The sequence below is a fragment of the Brachionichthys hirsutus genome, chromosome 15, assembly GCF_040956055.1.
Source record: "Brachionichthys hirsutus isolate HB-005 chromosome 15, CSIRO-AGI_Bhir_v1, whole genome shotgun sequence".
Classification (NCBI taxonomy): Eukaryota; Metazoa; Chordata; class Actinopteri; order Lophiiformes; family Brachionichthyidae; genus Brachionichthys; species Brachionichthys hirsutus.
In genome coordinates this window covers 1712236-1725443 of record NC_090911.1, presented here as the reverse complement: position 1 = coordinate 1725443, position 13208 = coordinate 1712236, and the positions used below count along the sequence as shown (strand labels likewise).

The 13208-nt window shown below is 43.2% G+C and overlaps 1 protein-coding gene across 1 annotated transcript; it reads right to left on the bottom strand.

The window, feature by feature from the left end:
- Positions 1-4770: 4770 nt before the first annotated feature.
- cahz (carbonic anhydrase) lies at positions 4771-9488 on the bottom strand. Its single transcript, XM_068748350.1, has 7 exons — positions 9420-9488; positions 8573-8770; positions 7326-7444; positions 6847-6939; positions 6350-6412; positions 6093-6248; positions 4771-5484 (listed from the first exon to the last, which is right to left on the bottom strand). Exons 1-7 carry the CDS (start codon positions 9451-9453, stop codon positions 5335-5337), a joined length of 813 nt encoding a protein of 270 aa, XP_068604451.1. The 5' UTR covers positions 9454-9488; the 3' UTR covers positions 4771-5334.
- Between the last annotated feature and the right edge of the window lie 3720 nt (positions 9489-13208).

Here is a 13208-nt window from a genome sequence, read left to right as displayed (position 1 = left end):
GTGGGATTGAGCCTCGTCACTCCCGTCTGGAAAAGTGACAATTAAAACACGGCATGCCCCCCCCCCCCCCCCCCCTCGAGACAAAGCACACATTCATCACAGACCAGGAAGTCGATTACCTGATTGTTTAAGAAAGGGTCTTCTGCTTGGCCTCTTGAGTCTCTTCAGATCCTCTTGTTCACACTGTCTACACAGCATTTCATTACACTGAGTGGAACAGTCCACTAATCTTCTCTTTGGCGGAGACTTCTCGGTGAGCTGGTCCGTTCCTGGTACGCACAGATGCTCATTTCTCATCTGACCGGCCTCGTCGCTCGTCGATGGCCCATCGTCCACATCCCTGCACGTTCCATCGTGGAGAGGCACCTGGCCTATAACTAAGATTCTCTCCGTGGCCGAGTCCAGGAGTTGAGCAACCAATTGTTGCTCATTTATGATGAGGCCTTGCTGCTTTGGGCCTCGAGTGACCTCAGGTTCCGAAGACCTATTCTGACGCTCGTCGTCTTCAGTAAGGGTTAATAAGACTCTGCACGGCAGAGCAGTCAGGTGACCCTGTTCAACAGGAGCCACGTCGTGGCTTTGCTTTGATTCAGGAGTGTTATTTTCAGTCCTCATTTCCATCTTCCGTCTTGGACTTGGCTTGCCGGCTGGGGTACCAAAAACAGGCAATGTCAGGTCAGAAGAGGACAACATGCGAGAACTCCTTGCTTTATCAGATTTGGCAACCAGCTTGTCGTTTTGGGACAAGAGTCTTACGGTTTCAGCTTCCTCTGCCATCTTGGTTATTCGAGGCTCAGACGAGCCTCTCGGCACCGCCCCCGCTTTAGTGGGAATAAATGGGGCGAGAGACTCCACAGACCAAACAGACTCATCAGGCCTGCCCAACACCACGGCACCGCCCTCAGCTCCAGCTCCACGCCGATAACTCGACCTTTCATGATCAATTTCAGCTTCACAAGACAGCGGCTGACCATTCAGTGGCTGCGCGTCATCCGTCACCACCAGCGGCGTGCTCCCTCCCCAACTCAACATAATATCAGGAAGTGAGGCGAGGCTGTCTTTGGTAACCTCATCTTGTTGAGAAGAGCTGCAAACAGGACTGATGCCATCCGGAGAAGTCATTGACCACACGCTGCAGTGACTCCTACTGGGATGACCAGCCTCCCGGCCGACGGTTTCCGCCGCTCCAAGTGAAGGGGAAGTTTTGGTTGAATAATGGAAGTTAAGGCCACGTTTGATCTCACTTCTCCTGGTAAGCGGCAATTTGTTTGCAGTACTGCCAGTTGAAGTCACAGACTTATGTTTGGCAGAGACTTGTTTTTGGCTGCCTGAACTTGGAGAGCTTGAGACCGTCTCATGCCCAGAATCCGGTCTGACAGGTGGGCTTCCAACAACGTAGCTGCCTCGCCCTCTCTGTGGGGTCTCTGTCTGGACTGCAGAGTTCACCAACTGTCTAACAGGAAGTGGCAGGTGAATCCGACGAGCGTGGTTCGGGTTTTGGTTGGGTGCACTTGAAGTATGCATCGGTTGGTAGAGGAAGCGCCTGCAGTCAACTGGTTGGGCGTGAGGTATGGGCAAAGCATAAGCAGGTGACTCCATGTAAGAGGGAAGCGGGAATTGGGGCATTACCATACCATAGCCTGTAGCAAAAAACAGACATACCAGGGGTCATATTTATATGAGGATGCTACGCACATAAGTAGTAGCTCCAATGACCAAACATGACTTCATGGAAGATATCCAAGTTGATAGGTACGAATTTCAATCCATACTGTTACCCATCTGCAGAGCTCAGGCTAACATTTCCACAGGGACACCGAATGGTTAGATCACAATAGAGCTCCAGACTCAGAAGACACACTCGTGGAATATACCATCAGTTAGAAGTTTGGACACACCTCATTTAACGTTTCTTTATACTGTAGATTCTAACTGAAATCAATATTATGAACAAAAATGTAAAAAAAAAACAAAAAGGGAATTTTGATTCTCAAATCAGCCACCCTTTGCTTGGATTACTGCTTTGCACACTCTTGGCATTCTCGATTTCCCAACAGTTCTTGACGGAGTTTCCTCTGAACACTCGTTGGCCCTTTTGCCCTCGATGGTTTTTCAACTTCACTTGGGGATACATTCCAAGTTGTTGCAATTTTCCTGTCAGACCAACCTTCAGTTCTTATGTAACCGGTTCATTAAGTGTTAATATAATTACACAAAATTGTCCGTGTGTCATAATTCTGTTATACCTGGTGTGTCATACGCTGTGCAGACTTCAGGTCCTCCAGCTCCTTCTTCTATGGTTTTATTTCTTCTTCGTGTGTCTGTGCGTCTGTTATAAATACTGAGTTCTCCCGCTGCCTCTTCCCTTTTCGTATCTGATTGCGGAAGAGGTCAGTCATCCCTAATAACTCGTACGTGTGAAGTAAGTGTGGGGAGATGCTAACTGTTGCATGTCTTCTCCCCCTTTAGTTTGGGCTGGACCGTATGCTAGCGACGCATATCGATGTTCTTTTATTTTATATGTCAACCAGATTAAACGGAGAGCGCCTCCAAAAGTTCCCGCTGTATGCCGCGGCTCCTTCCTGCATCACACGCTGCACGAAATTACACAACGCAGAAGTCCACCGGTCACACTCAAACTAATGATGGACTGTTTCTCTTTACTCAGCTCATTGGTTCTAACAGCGGTCAAATAGGACTGATAACTGTGTAACCAACCCGACTTCAACACAACTGATGATCCAACCTCATTAAGGAGGCAAGAAAATGCACAAAGGAGCCTTGCCATGACACCTTTACCTGTGACGTGAAAACCATTTAGGGTGACGACCTCATAAAGCTCATTGAGAGAAGAGCAAGTGTTTAGCAAAGCTATCATGAAAGCAAAGGGAGAAGAATTCTAACATATAAAACACATTCAGAGTTTTATCAATTTATTCCATTTATCTTGCTTCATAGTTTCAATGTCTTCCGGGTTTTTTTTAATCTACAATGTAGAAGGTAATAAAAATAAAGGAAAACCACTGAATGAGAAGGCGTGTCAAACTTTTGACTGTTAAGTCTGTATGTACTTGCATTTTATTGTCCCTTATAACAAACTGTCCTCAGTAGTAACTGTTCTTTGTCAATTTAATCTTTGGCCAAAAGGAAAATAATAATAACTAGAAATCAATGTGAAAGTACACGCAGCTCACCCATACCTGGAAAGCAAGCAAAGGGATTTGAAGAGAGCGGCACGGGCCACTGGACCAAATGTGGTGGAGGTGGAGTCGGGATGCAGAAGATGGGCCGGCCAGTAAAGAAGTGTTGGGGATGGAATGGAGGCCCTTGATCCTGGCTGAGACCTTGGAGTCCAGGATCCTGCAGTCCAGCATTAGTCATACCAATGTTAGGGCAAGAGAACCGGTTCTCCACGTTCATCCCCGGGTAACTCAAAGGCGGTGCAGGTCCGGTTGCCATGCTCAACCTGCAGCGATGGAAGACAGACATCAAGCCTGTATGAACCTTCCTTCTAGCAGACAAAATGTCAAAACGTCTGCTGTAAATTTAAACCACCAGCATCACAGTCATTAAGATACGTTCAGCTTTTGATAAATAAAAGTATAAAAAAAAAGATACGTTCAGCTTCCTGTATCAATAGAATGCTTTAAAACCACATTTTTAAAAACCACCTATTAAAAAGAATAATTCTCAGTGAAATGCTTTTTTATTCAAAAAGTAGAATATTTAATCACACCACTTAAGTGCTCTATAGTGCTCCCAAAATTATTTTGCTGTTTGGATATTGTTGTGCCACAGAAAAAATATTGAAACAAATAAATAAAATAAACTAGGTAAATAAAAACTACGTGTTAAAAGCACAGCCGCCCAGTACAGTTTGCCTGAGATGGAAATGTATTCGCAAGCCAGTCATAATTTTGAATTTTGATTAATGAAGAAGGTCCATCAAATTTTAGCGTCACACACACACAGCTAAAGAAAGGATCCAGGAATTGACCTGAAATTTTAAGGCGTGTCTGCCTTAAAATATCATGAATCTTTCCTTGTCTAACAGGATTTAATGAAATTCTCATACATACAATGTTCAACTTAATAATGAAACAACAATATAAATATTTGAAAACGCTAAATCGCTGTGAGAGTTTCTGGGCCAAGGCTTTGGCATTCTGTTCTGTAAGTTTTGGAGTTCCTCCTGGGTTTTGCCATTGAGGGAGCAACACAACCTAAAATTGTGAAGGATCTTCAATGTAGTATTAACACTTGCAACATATTAAAAAAAGTTAAACATTTCAAAGGCCGTCATAAAATAATTACATCGCATATTTAGAGAAAACATCCCCCTTTCTGACTGATCATGTCAATTAGACACCAAATAAAATGTTTGAATCAATGCTCCTCGATAGTATTTTCTGTACTTGAATAAATCAAAGTAGAAAATCTGGTCACATTACCCTTTTTTACACCTTCACCTTGAAAAGCAGCAATGATGGGATTTCAAGCTGGTGAAAGACACAGGTGCCTTTAAGTGGCTGCTGATCAGCCCAGCTTGTGGGACAGAACCAGTCATCTCATGTTCCTGTCCGCAGCGCCACACAAGAGGGAGACACAGGCCCGCCGAATTTATTCTGTGTCTAAATGATACAACTTTAATAAATACATAAATAATGTGCAACTTTTAATTTTTAAACATTTGAGTAAAAGAAAATGGAAATGAGATGTTAATTATTGTGTGTGGAAAACACAAGTGACAGATTGTCCCACCAGTTTTGTAAAACGTAATTTTTATTGAAAATTACACACATCACAGATTCAGTTTCATTTGTTCCAGTAGCCACACCCTGAAAACTGATTTCTCTATTATAGCATTGATATTCAATGTTGTTTTGGTCATATAAATATCAGTTCAGTTAAAGGAGCTATTGTTGACAAAACTGTACGACTAAAAAGAACACTCATGAAATTATAGATATAAAATATAATATTATAGGATAAGATAATTTAGGATTTCAAATTCATCATAAAGATATATTTTTTAATAACAATGCCACACAATATACACACTGAAAAAAAAGAGTAGCTGAAACACAAACATTAAACATTTTGAGAACATTTCTAAATTAGAACTGAAATATTCGAGCAATAACATAATTTTATTACTTTTGCTAATGTAGAAATAAAATGAGCAAAGATATAGACACTAATACGGTTAAAGACAAAATGAGGACATTCTCTGTGTCACAAAGTTATCACATGGGTCTCTACTTCTGAACCTGTTGTCAACAGGGAGGATATAAAAAGTAGGATGGTATGTGGGCTTCAGCAGCAGGACGGATGTCAGGGAAAGTGATGACGACAAAGGGGAAACGACTTGAAGGAAGCACGGACCTGACGGCCCTTCAGAGGCTGAGGAGGCCGGAAGTTGTCCACCATGCAACATGGAGCTTCTCCTTCTCCGGTGAAATGGAGTAAGCGGAACTTGTCCATCTAGTAACGAGGGAGAGACAAATATCTGTGACGTGATATGTGTTGTTTCTAACATATTTAATCGCAGCAGATCAGTCATGTTCAAACTAACAAACCTGTGTGCCATACAGATCATCAGAAGCATGAATATCACTCGCTTCAGGAAGGGTTGGTCTGGATCCACCTGCATCAGGCTGTCCATCAGAGACAGAGACTGATCGACCTGCATCAGGCTGTCCATCACAGAGACACAGACTGATCCACCTGCATCAGGCTGTCCATCAGAGACAGAGACTGATCCACCTGCATCAGGCTGTCCATCACAGAGACACAGACTGATCCACCTGCATCAGGCTGTCCATCAGAAACAGAGACTGATCCACCTGCATCAGGCTGTCCATCAGAGACAGAGACTGATCCACCTGCATCAGGCTGTCCATCACAGAGACACAGACTGATCCACCTGCATCAGGCTGTCCATCAGAGACACAGCCTGATCCGCCTGTGTCTCTGATGGACACTGAATGACTGTACTTTTACAAGTTTAAAGCTGTTGTGAACGCAGTCGTTCAGTATACACACGCAGACAGCACACACAGAAAATGCGAGTAGATGTGAGAACAAAGTACCTGCGCAGGACTGACGCTGATTGGGTCCCTGAGGACGATCCAGGTGACGCTCTCATACAGGGGGGGTGTGGTCAGAGAGCCATCATAGGTCCAATAAGCAAGAGAACCAGGCAGGAGAGTTTTTGCATCGAAATTATCAAAGTTGCTCTGCTTTCCCTGTAATAAAGAAGGAATGATGAATTATCCATTTTTTGGATTTTAACTTTTTAACTGTTATTCAGACACATTGTGTGGGTGGGCTGGACAGTTGTCCTCACCTTGGTTTTAATGGTCTCTAAAGCATCCAAGATTCTCTGAATCCATGGATTGGCTGCACCAATCTGGAAACACAAATGATGTACACACAATTCAATTCAAACTACATTTCATTTAAGAACATCCAAGGTTTTGCAGGTTGTAAAAATTGGTTCCTGTCTGTGATCTAAAGTCGTTCAAACACGAATGCATTAGGAATTTTTCTAGTTTTAGGAAAGGAATTGGTGCAGTAACACCGCTGGGAGGGGCAATTACTTTGCAAAACAGATTGTTCTAAACTTCAAGCTATCAAAGCGTTTCTTAAATGTTCTAACCAATGAATGAAATACCAACCACACTGATCACAATCTATTAGTTAAGAGCACACTGAAGTGTGACGATCGACTTCTCAGGTCTGAACATGGGAACATTAGAGAACTACGTAAGTGTAGTATAAATATTTAAAGGCCCATCCTGGTTTGTCATGCAGTCACAGACAATAATGCATCTGAAGGCTCACTTTGAGGAAGACTCCAACCACCGCCAGTCCGTCGGGCTGACTGGCCGCCTCCCCAAAGCTGGTGTACTTGGTGTTCCAGTGCACCAGGTGAAGCTGGACAGAAAAAGAGGACCGCTTTGACTTTACTGGGAGAGGCTACAGACCATCATCTCATTCAACCGTAAGAATTTTAGATAGACTGAGGTCACACGCCACACCGTCCTGTCCAACACTCGCCCCCCCACCAAACATGTCTGAAATGTTCTGCCACACATACGAACCATTTCGAGCGATCAATTCATGTTTTTGGAGGCTGGAGGAAACCGGAGAGCCCGGTGGACTCGGAGAGAACATACAAACGCTGTGAGGCAACAGCGCTAACCACTACGCCACACAATGTATAGATAAATATGAGCACCATTAGCAGAAGGTTTCCTAGCTGTTTGTGCCAGAGTGCGGAGTCTCTGCATCTCTTCTGGTAGCTTGTGCAGCTCCGGTACCTCAGAGGGGAACTTGATGCCGCTGATGGTGTGCTCAGAGCCTCTGTCATCACGGGCTCCCCAGTGAAAATGAAACTGCTTCAGACGGTACGCTCCAGAAATAGGACCTCCAGTCAGGGCTGGCGAGAACATAGAGAAAGTTATAGCTTTATTATAAATGGTGGAGAAAAGCCGGTCAACACCCGACACGCCGTCGAGCCGTCGGAGATGTGGCCCGTTTAAGTTTTAATCCACTCCCATGTCAGTGTTCCTCACTTTATGAGCAAGCAATACAAAAATACTTTAGATACTTTGAAAGCCCAATACTTTAATGGGATTTCGACCTGAATGTAGTCTTTGCACGTGTCCTGATATGATGTTTAGTTGGGGTGGAGGGGGAGTTTGTAACACTGCTGCTTTACGTGATAAGGGATGGACCCATAAGACAGCAGCACACGCCAAAGCTGCACAGCGAGATATGCCCCCCCCCAAAAAAATGTTTTACCATCAGGAAAGACGCTTTAGATTTTGTGGCAGATGTGAATAAGTGAATGCAAAAAGTAATTTCATTTCATTTAAAAAAAGTGAAGTTAATATTTTCACATGTATTTAAAAAAGTCAGTGCAGATGAAGAGCCAAATCCACACTACTTCTACTAAAAGTAATGTGTCAGCAAATCTATATCAAAACCTAGAACAAATATTTATTTTGTAGTATTTTGATAGTTGTATTGGGATTTTTTTATACTCTTTAGTGTGACACAACATGTCAACAATAACAAGGCAGTAGAAAGAAAGATACATGTTACTTTTCATTTAATAGGAAATTATAAATAATCATCATTAAGGCATCGCGGAGAAACATAAAAAAAAGAATCCTGAATTGATACATGTCATGTAAAATACACGTGAAATACATGAATTAACGGAGATAAAATCTAATATTTATTTATTTTTGTTTAATGTATAACTATCATTTGAAACAATAAAAAAAATCAAGCATATTTATTTAACTTCCATTTATGAATATTCATAATTTATCACATCATGTGTGAGATATTTGAACTTCAATTGCACAACTCAGGTTTGTACAAATAAATGTTCATATTGTATCCTGATGCAGCGTAGCAGTGAAGACGGAGGTGTGGACCTGTCTTATCAGCCACACCCTCCTTATCTGCTGTGGTGCAGGCAGACACGATCACGTTTAACTCCTGCTTAAACATTAGATTGGTGTGAATAAAGTAAATGCTCATCTTCTATGCTTACTGGAACTGTCTGTGTCGTCCACAAAGTCCACTTGGAAGGAGTGCCCGTTGTTGAGGATTCCCCTGGCGTTTGAGGGGTCGTAGCTGAGTTTGAGGGCCTTCAGAGAGGAGTCGTATCGGGCCTCCTTGGGCGCGATATTGATGGGCGACTGTCTGGGCCCGTTGCCGACAGGATAATCTCTAGCCCATGTGTCGGGTCCTGTGAATATTCAGACATTATAAGACAACAATAATGTGTATGCGTGGCACTATGTGTTACGTACTATGTTGTATTGTATTAAATAATACAACAAAGACATTTGTTAATTATATTTGGATGATTAAACTCTTTAAACTTTACTTTATAAATGTACTTCTTTTGATCTTACTATCACCATGTTTGTGGTTGCTAGTTTTTATTTGTGTACTGTGTAGGCGATTGTTTCCACTATTGGTATAAAAATTGCATGAAAATATGAAAGCCTCATATTTTATTGTATTTTTTTTACATTTTGGAGACTGAAAAAATTTGTTGTATTTCAAATTGAAAAACAAACGCTCAAGGTTTTAACGTAGCTTTGGGTGAATGTTGATCATTTAGGAAAACTAAAGGGTTAATAATCACATGAAAGCTTCACAGGAAGCGTCTAAAAACGTTTGTCCCATCTCTTGCCTAACCCTATTCATGAATAGCTGAGAGCAAGGATTTCGTTTCTAGATTATCTTCTAACCTTATTGTGACATTTGAATGGCATCCTATTTTTTTACGTTATGATATTCTACTCTAGGTGTGAAGCGTCTCTTTTAGGGCCTACACTGATGAAACTACAGCTGATGCCTGCTGGGCCTGGATGATGCGAGCTCCTCACCGTTCGCCGGTCCGTATCCCCAGGCGTGAGACATGATTCCTCCTCCGTCCTGTCCTGACGACACACAGAAATGTTTGACCCAGGCTGCAGAGGATGATCTGCTGACAGAGTCCTGCAGCAGCGCAGCTTTATAAGCTTCTAGGAGCGGTGGGCTTGGTCTTAGTTAACAGCGCAGCCCTCCAGAGCTGCTGCTTCCGCTCCGACTGCATCACCTTCACGCTTTTCGCCGCTCTGACGTCACCCTCCTCTTCACAAGGCAGCTCTCGTGACATGTTCTATCATCATATTTTTCATGACGATTGTTTGTCAGGAAGGTCCGTTCTTCAGGCACACAGGAGACATTCTCCTCAGACGTCCAACGTGCTGGCTCCTCTGGAGAGGAGGAGCAGCTTCTCCTCTGACCTCCTCACCATACCGGAGCCCAGTCACTCGTTTATCTGAGTTTTATTCATCCCATTTGTTACTTGGGTCATGTTTGGGGCATTTGGGTGAACAAAGGCCTCTCAGAGGATTAGAGGGTCCAGTTTTAGGCTGAATCTCCAACGTTGACCTTTTGTCACAGTTTAGGTACAATGAGGGCAAAAACAAATGAGGCTGAATGGAGATAAACGTGACAAAGTAATAGAGTAGAGCGAAGGATAGATAGATAGATAGATAGATGGATAGATGGACAGACAGACAGACAGACAGACAGACAGACAGACAGACAGACAGACAGACAGACAGACAGACAGACAGACAGACAGACAGATAGATAGATAGATAGATGGATAGACGGATAGACGGATAGACGGATAGACGGATAGACGGATAGACGGATAGACGGATAGACGGATAGATGGATAGATGGATAGATGGATAGATGGATAGATGGATAGATGGATAGATAGATAGATAGATAGATAGATAGATAGATAGATAGATAGATAGACAGACAGACAGACAGATAGATAGACAGATAGACAGATAGACGGATAGATGGATAGATGGATAGATGGATAGATAGATAGATAGATAGATAGATGGATAGATAGATAGATGATAGACAGATAGATAGATCGATAGATGATAGACAGATAGATAGATAGTAGCACCACAGTGCTATCATACTCTGTCTACTACCTGTTAAGGGTAACAAAGACTTTCTAAATAGCCGCTCTAATCTGCTGCTGAAGGAGCTTCTCTGTGGCGTGTTGGAACACACAGAGGGTGAGAGGTGGGGTACACTCTGCACAAGTCACCAGTTTATCGCAGGACCACATAGAGACAAACAAGTGACCAATTCATCTAAGTTTCTTATTTTTTCAGGTGGGGGGAAACCTGGAGAACCCGGAGAGAACCCACAGAGACATGGGGGAAAATACAAAATCCACACAGAAAGGCCCCAAGCTGCCCTGAATCAAGGACCTTCCTGCTGCGAGGCAACGGCACTATCCACTGCGCCACCGTAATGCCCCAGGATGTAAACGTAATATAGAGTATAAAATGATTGGAAAGCATTTCTTAATACAGACGGACAATTACCCAGAGCATAGCCAAAGCAACGCAGTACTTTATTCAAGCTAAGAAGTGGAATATTGTTCAACGGACAAGCCGGTCGCCTGATCTCAACCCGATTCGACATTCATGTAACCTGTTAGACCAAACTTCACTTCAAGTGATGCTGATAAGTTCAAGACTTCAGTCATTACCAGAAAAGGGGTTTCAACCAAGCATTAGACATTAACATTTTCATTGTCAGTTATTTACTTTGAGCCCCTGAAATGAAGCGATTGTGTTTAAAAAAGAAAAAGAAGAAAGAAGCTTTACGTCCTCACATTTTTATTTCAGATTTTTGTTCAGCCCACTGAATTAAAGCTGAAAGTCTGCACTTCAAATTTCAAATTGATTCAGTTAAAATTCATTGTGGTACAGCACAGAACCAAAATGAGACAAAACGTTGTCTCTGTTCAAATGTGTATGGACCGAACTGTAACTTACGAAGGCAGGTTGTCAAGGAGAGTAGCGAAGAGTTGGCAGCAAGCTCACGTATGTGGGTGCCCAACCATGCAGGAGCCCACAAAGACCCCCTCCCACTTGAATACAAACCGGGCATGTACCGGTAAGTATTGTACAATCGGGATATTAAACACAAGCAGGGGCGTCACTAGGTTTTAAGGACAGGGGGGGCTTAGCCCCCAGGAGATGCACAGGATGTGAGCAGATGTAGCGTACGAGCACAAAACCTCAAACGGCTAACAAGGGCTGAGAAATTATACATTATTATTATTTCTGTCTGTTTTTCAATACAGTACAACAACAAACAGGTTTAGACAGTAGCAGGATGTTTACAGCATTAACAAGAAAAAAATGGCTAAAATTACAAGTTACTTGATGGATGGAAGCATCAAAGAACGCCGTCTGTCTCTAAGAGTCAATCACTCTGTTGCGATTCTGAAGCTCGTCTTCTTCAATGACTGCAAGAGTGAAGTATTTTCTGACCCGTCGTTTGATGCAGCCAGGAATGCAACCGACGCAGTGCAACCGACGCAGTGCAACCGACGCAGTGCAACCAACGCAGTGCAACCGACGCAGTGCAACCGATGCAGTGCAACCGACGCAGTACTCTAAAGGACCCTTCACACGAGCAGCTGCTTACAGGCACTGTTAGGGGAACTTAGGTAGAACCTTCAGAGAGGGAAACATGTCTGAATCAAGGAGGTTGTGAACAGACAATATATCTTTGGGAGAACATCCAGCCTCTGTTTTCTGGCCACCAGAACCTCCTCTGTTTTCAGGCTGGAGTGTTTTGCAAGTTCATTCAATTGTGATCCACTCAAGAAGTTCTCACATTCAGGCCTGCATGCTGCATTCCTTTTAGTAGCTCTGCATCTACTGCAGAATCTGAACTCAAGCTCGCCAGCCATCCGATTCACACAAGGGAAAAGTAACTCTTTTCACTGTGTCTGAGTTCCATTCAGTGCGTGAACCTGCAGGTTCCTCCAGGTTCTGCAGGTCTCTGCACCTGATTCAGGGAGGCTGTGGGCGTGGCACAGGGCTGTGGTTCTCCCATACAGCTCCATGGCTAATGCATCTGTGCGTTTGCCCTTAAGTGTGTCACACAATAACTACATGTTACTACCAGCAGTGATAAACTTACTTTCTTGAAAAACTTTCTTATATCCATTCTTCATCCATCCGTTCACGTTCTTCTCCTAAAGCTCTTCTATTATGCTCCTTGTGCGTCAAACACGCCGCAGGGACCGACAATTAGCGGTCACAGGGAAAACGTGGACTGGAGTTTCAGTGATGTGGGCATTCTCTATAGGAACAGGTGGAACGGGTTCTCTACCTTACGCCATGAAGTGAGGGGAAACAGATTAATTATCAGATTTAAGTAAATAATGACAGTTACATGTTTTTAAACATATATTCTGGCGGTTTTAATAGAATATGTCGGCATTTTTTGGTCACTGAACAAAAAAATAATAATAATAATTTTATAAAACAACTCAAAATTATTTAGGGGTGCGTAAGAATATTTTAGGGGGGCTGAAGCCCCCCTAAAACAGGCCTAACGACGCCACTGAACACAAGACAGAATGTCAGCCACTCCATCCTGGTTGTTTAAAGCCACAAGGCCCAATGAAGGAGACTTCGGTGAATGAAGGTGTGACTGTTGGAAGAGGAGCCTCAATCAGTGAAGAACGGAACCCCTTCCACCAGGACACGAGCAGAACGCAGCTCCTTCTCGTTGCAGTTGCGCTGCGTCACCACCAGGGGGAAACGACGCGTTTCCTCGAAGAAGAA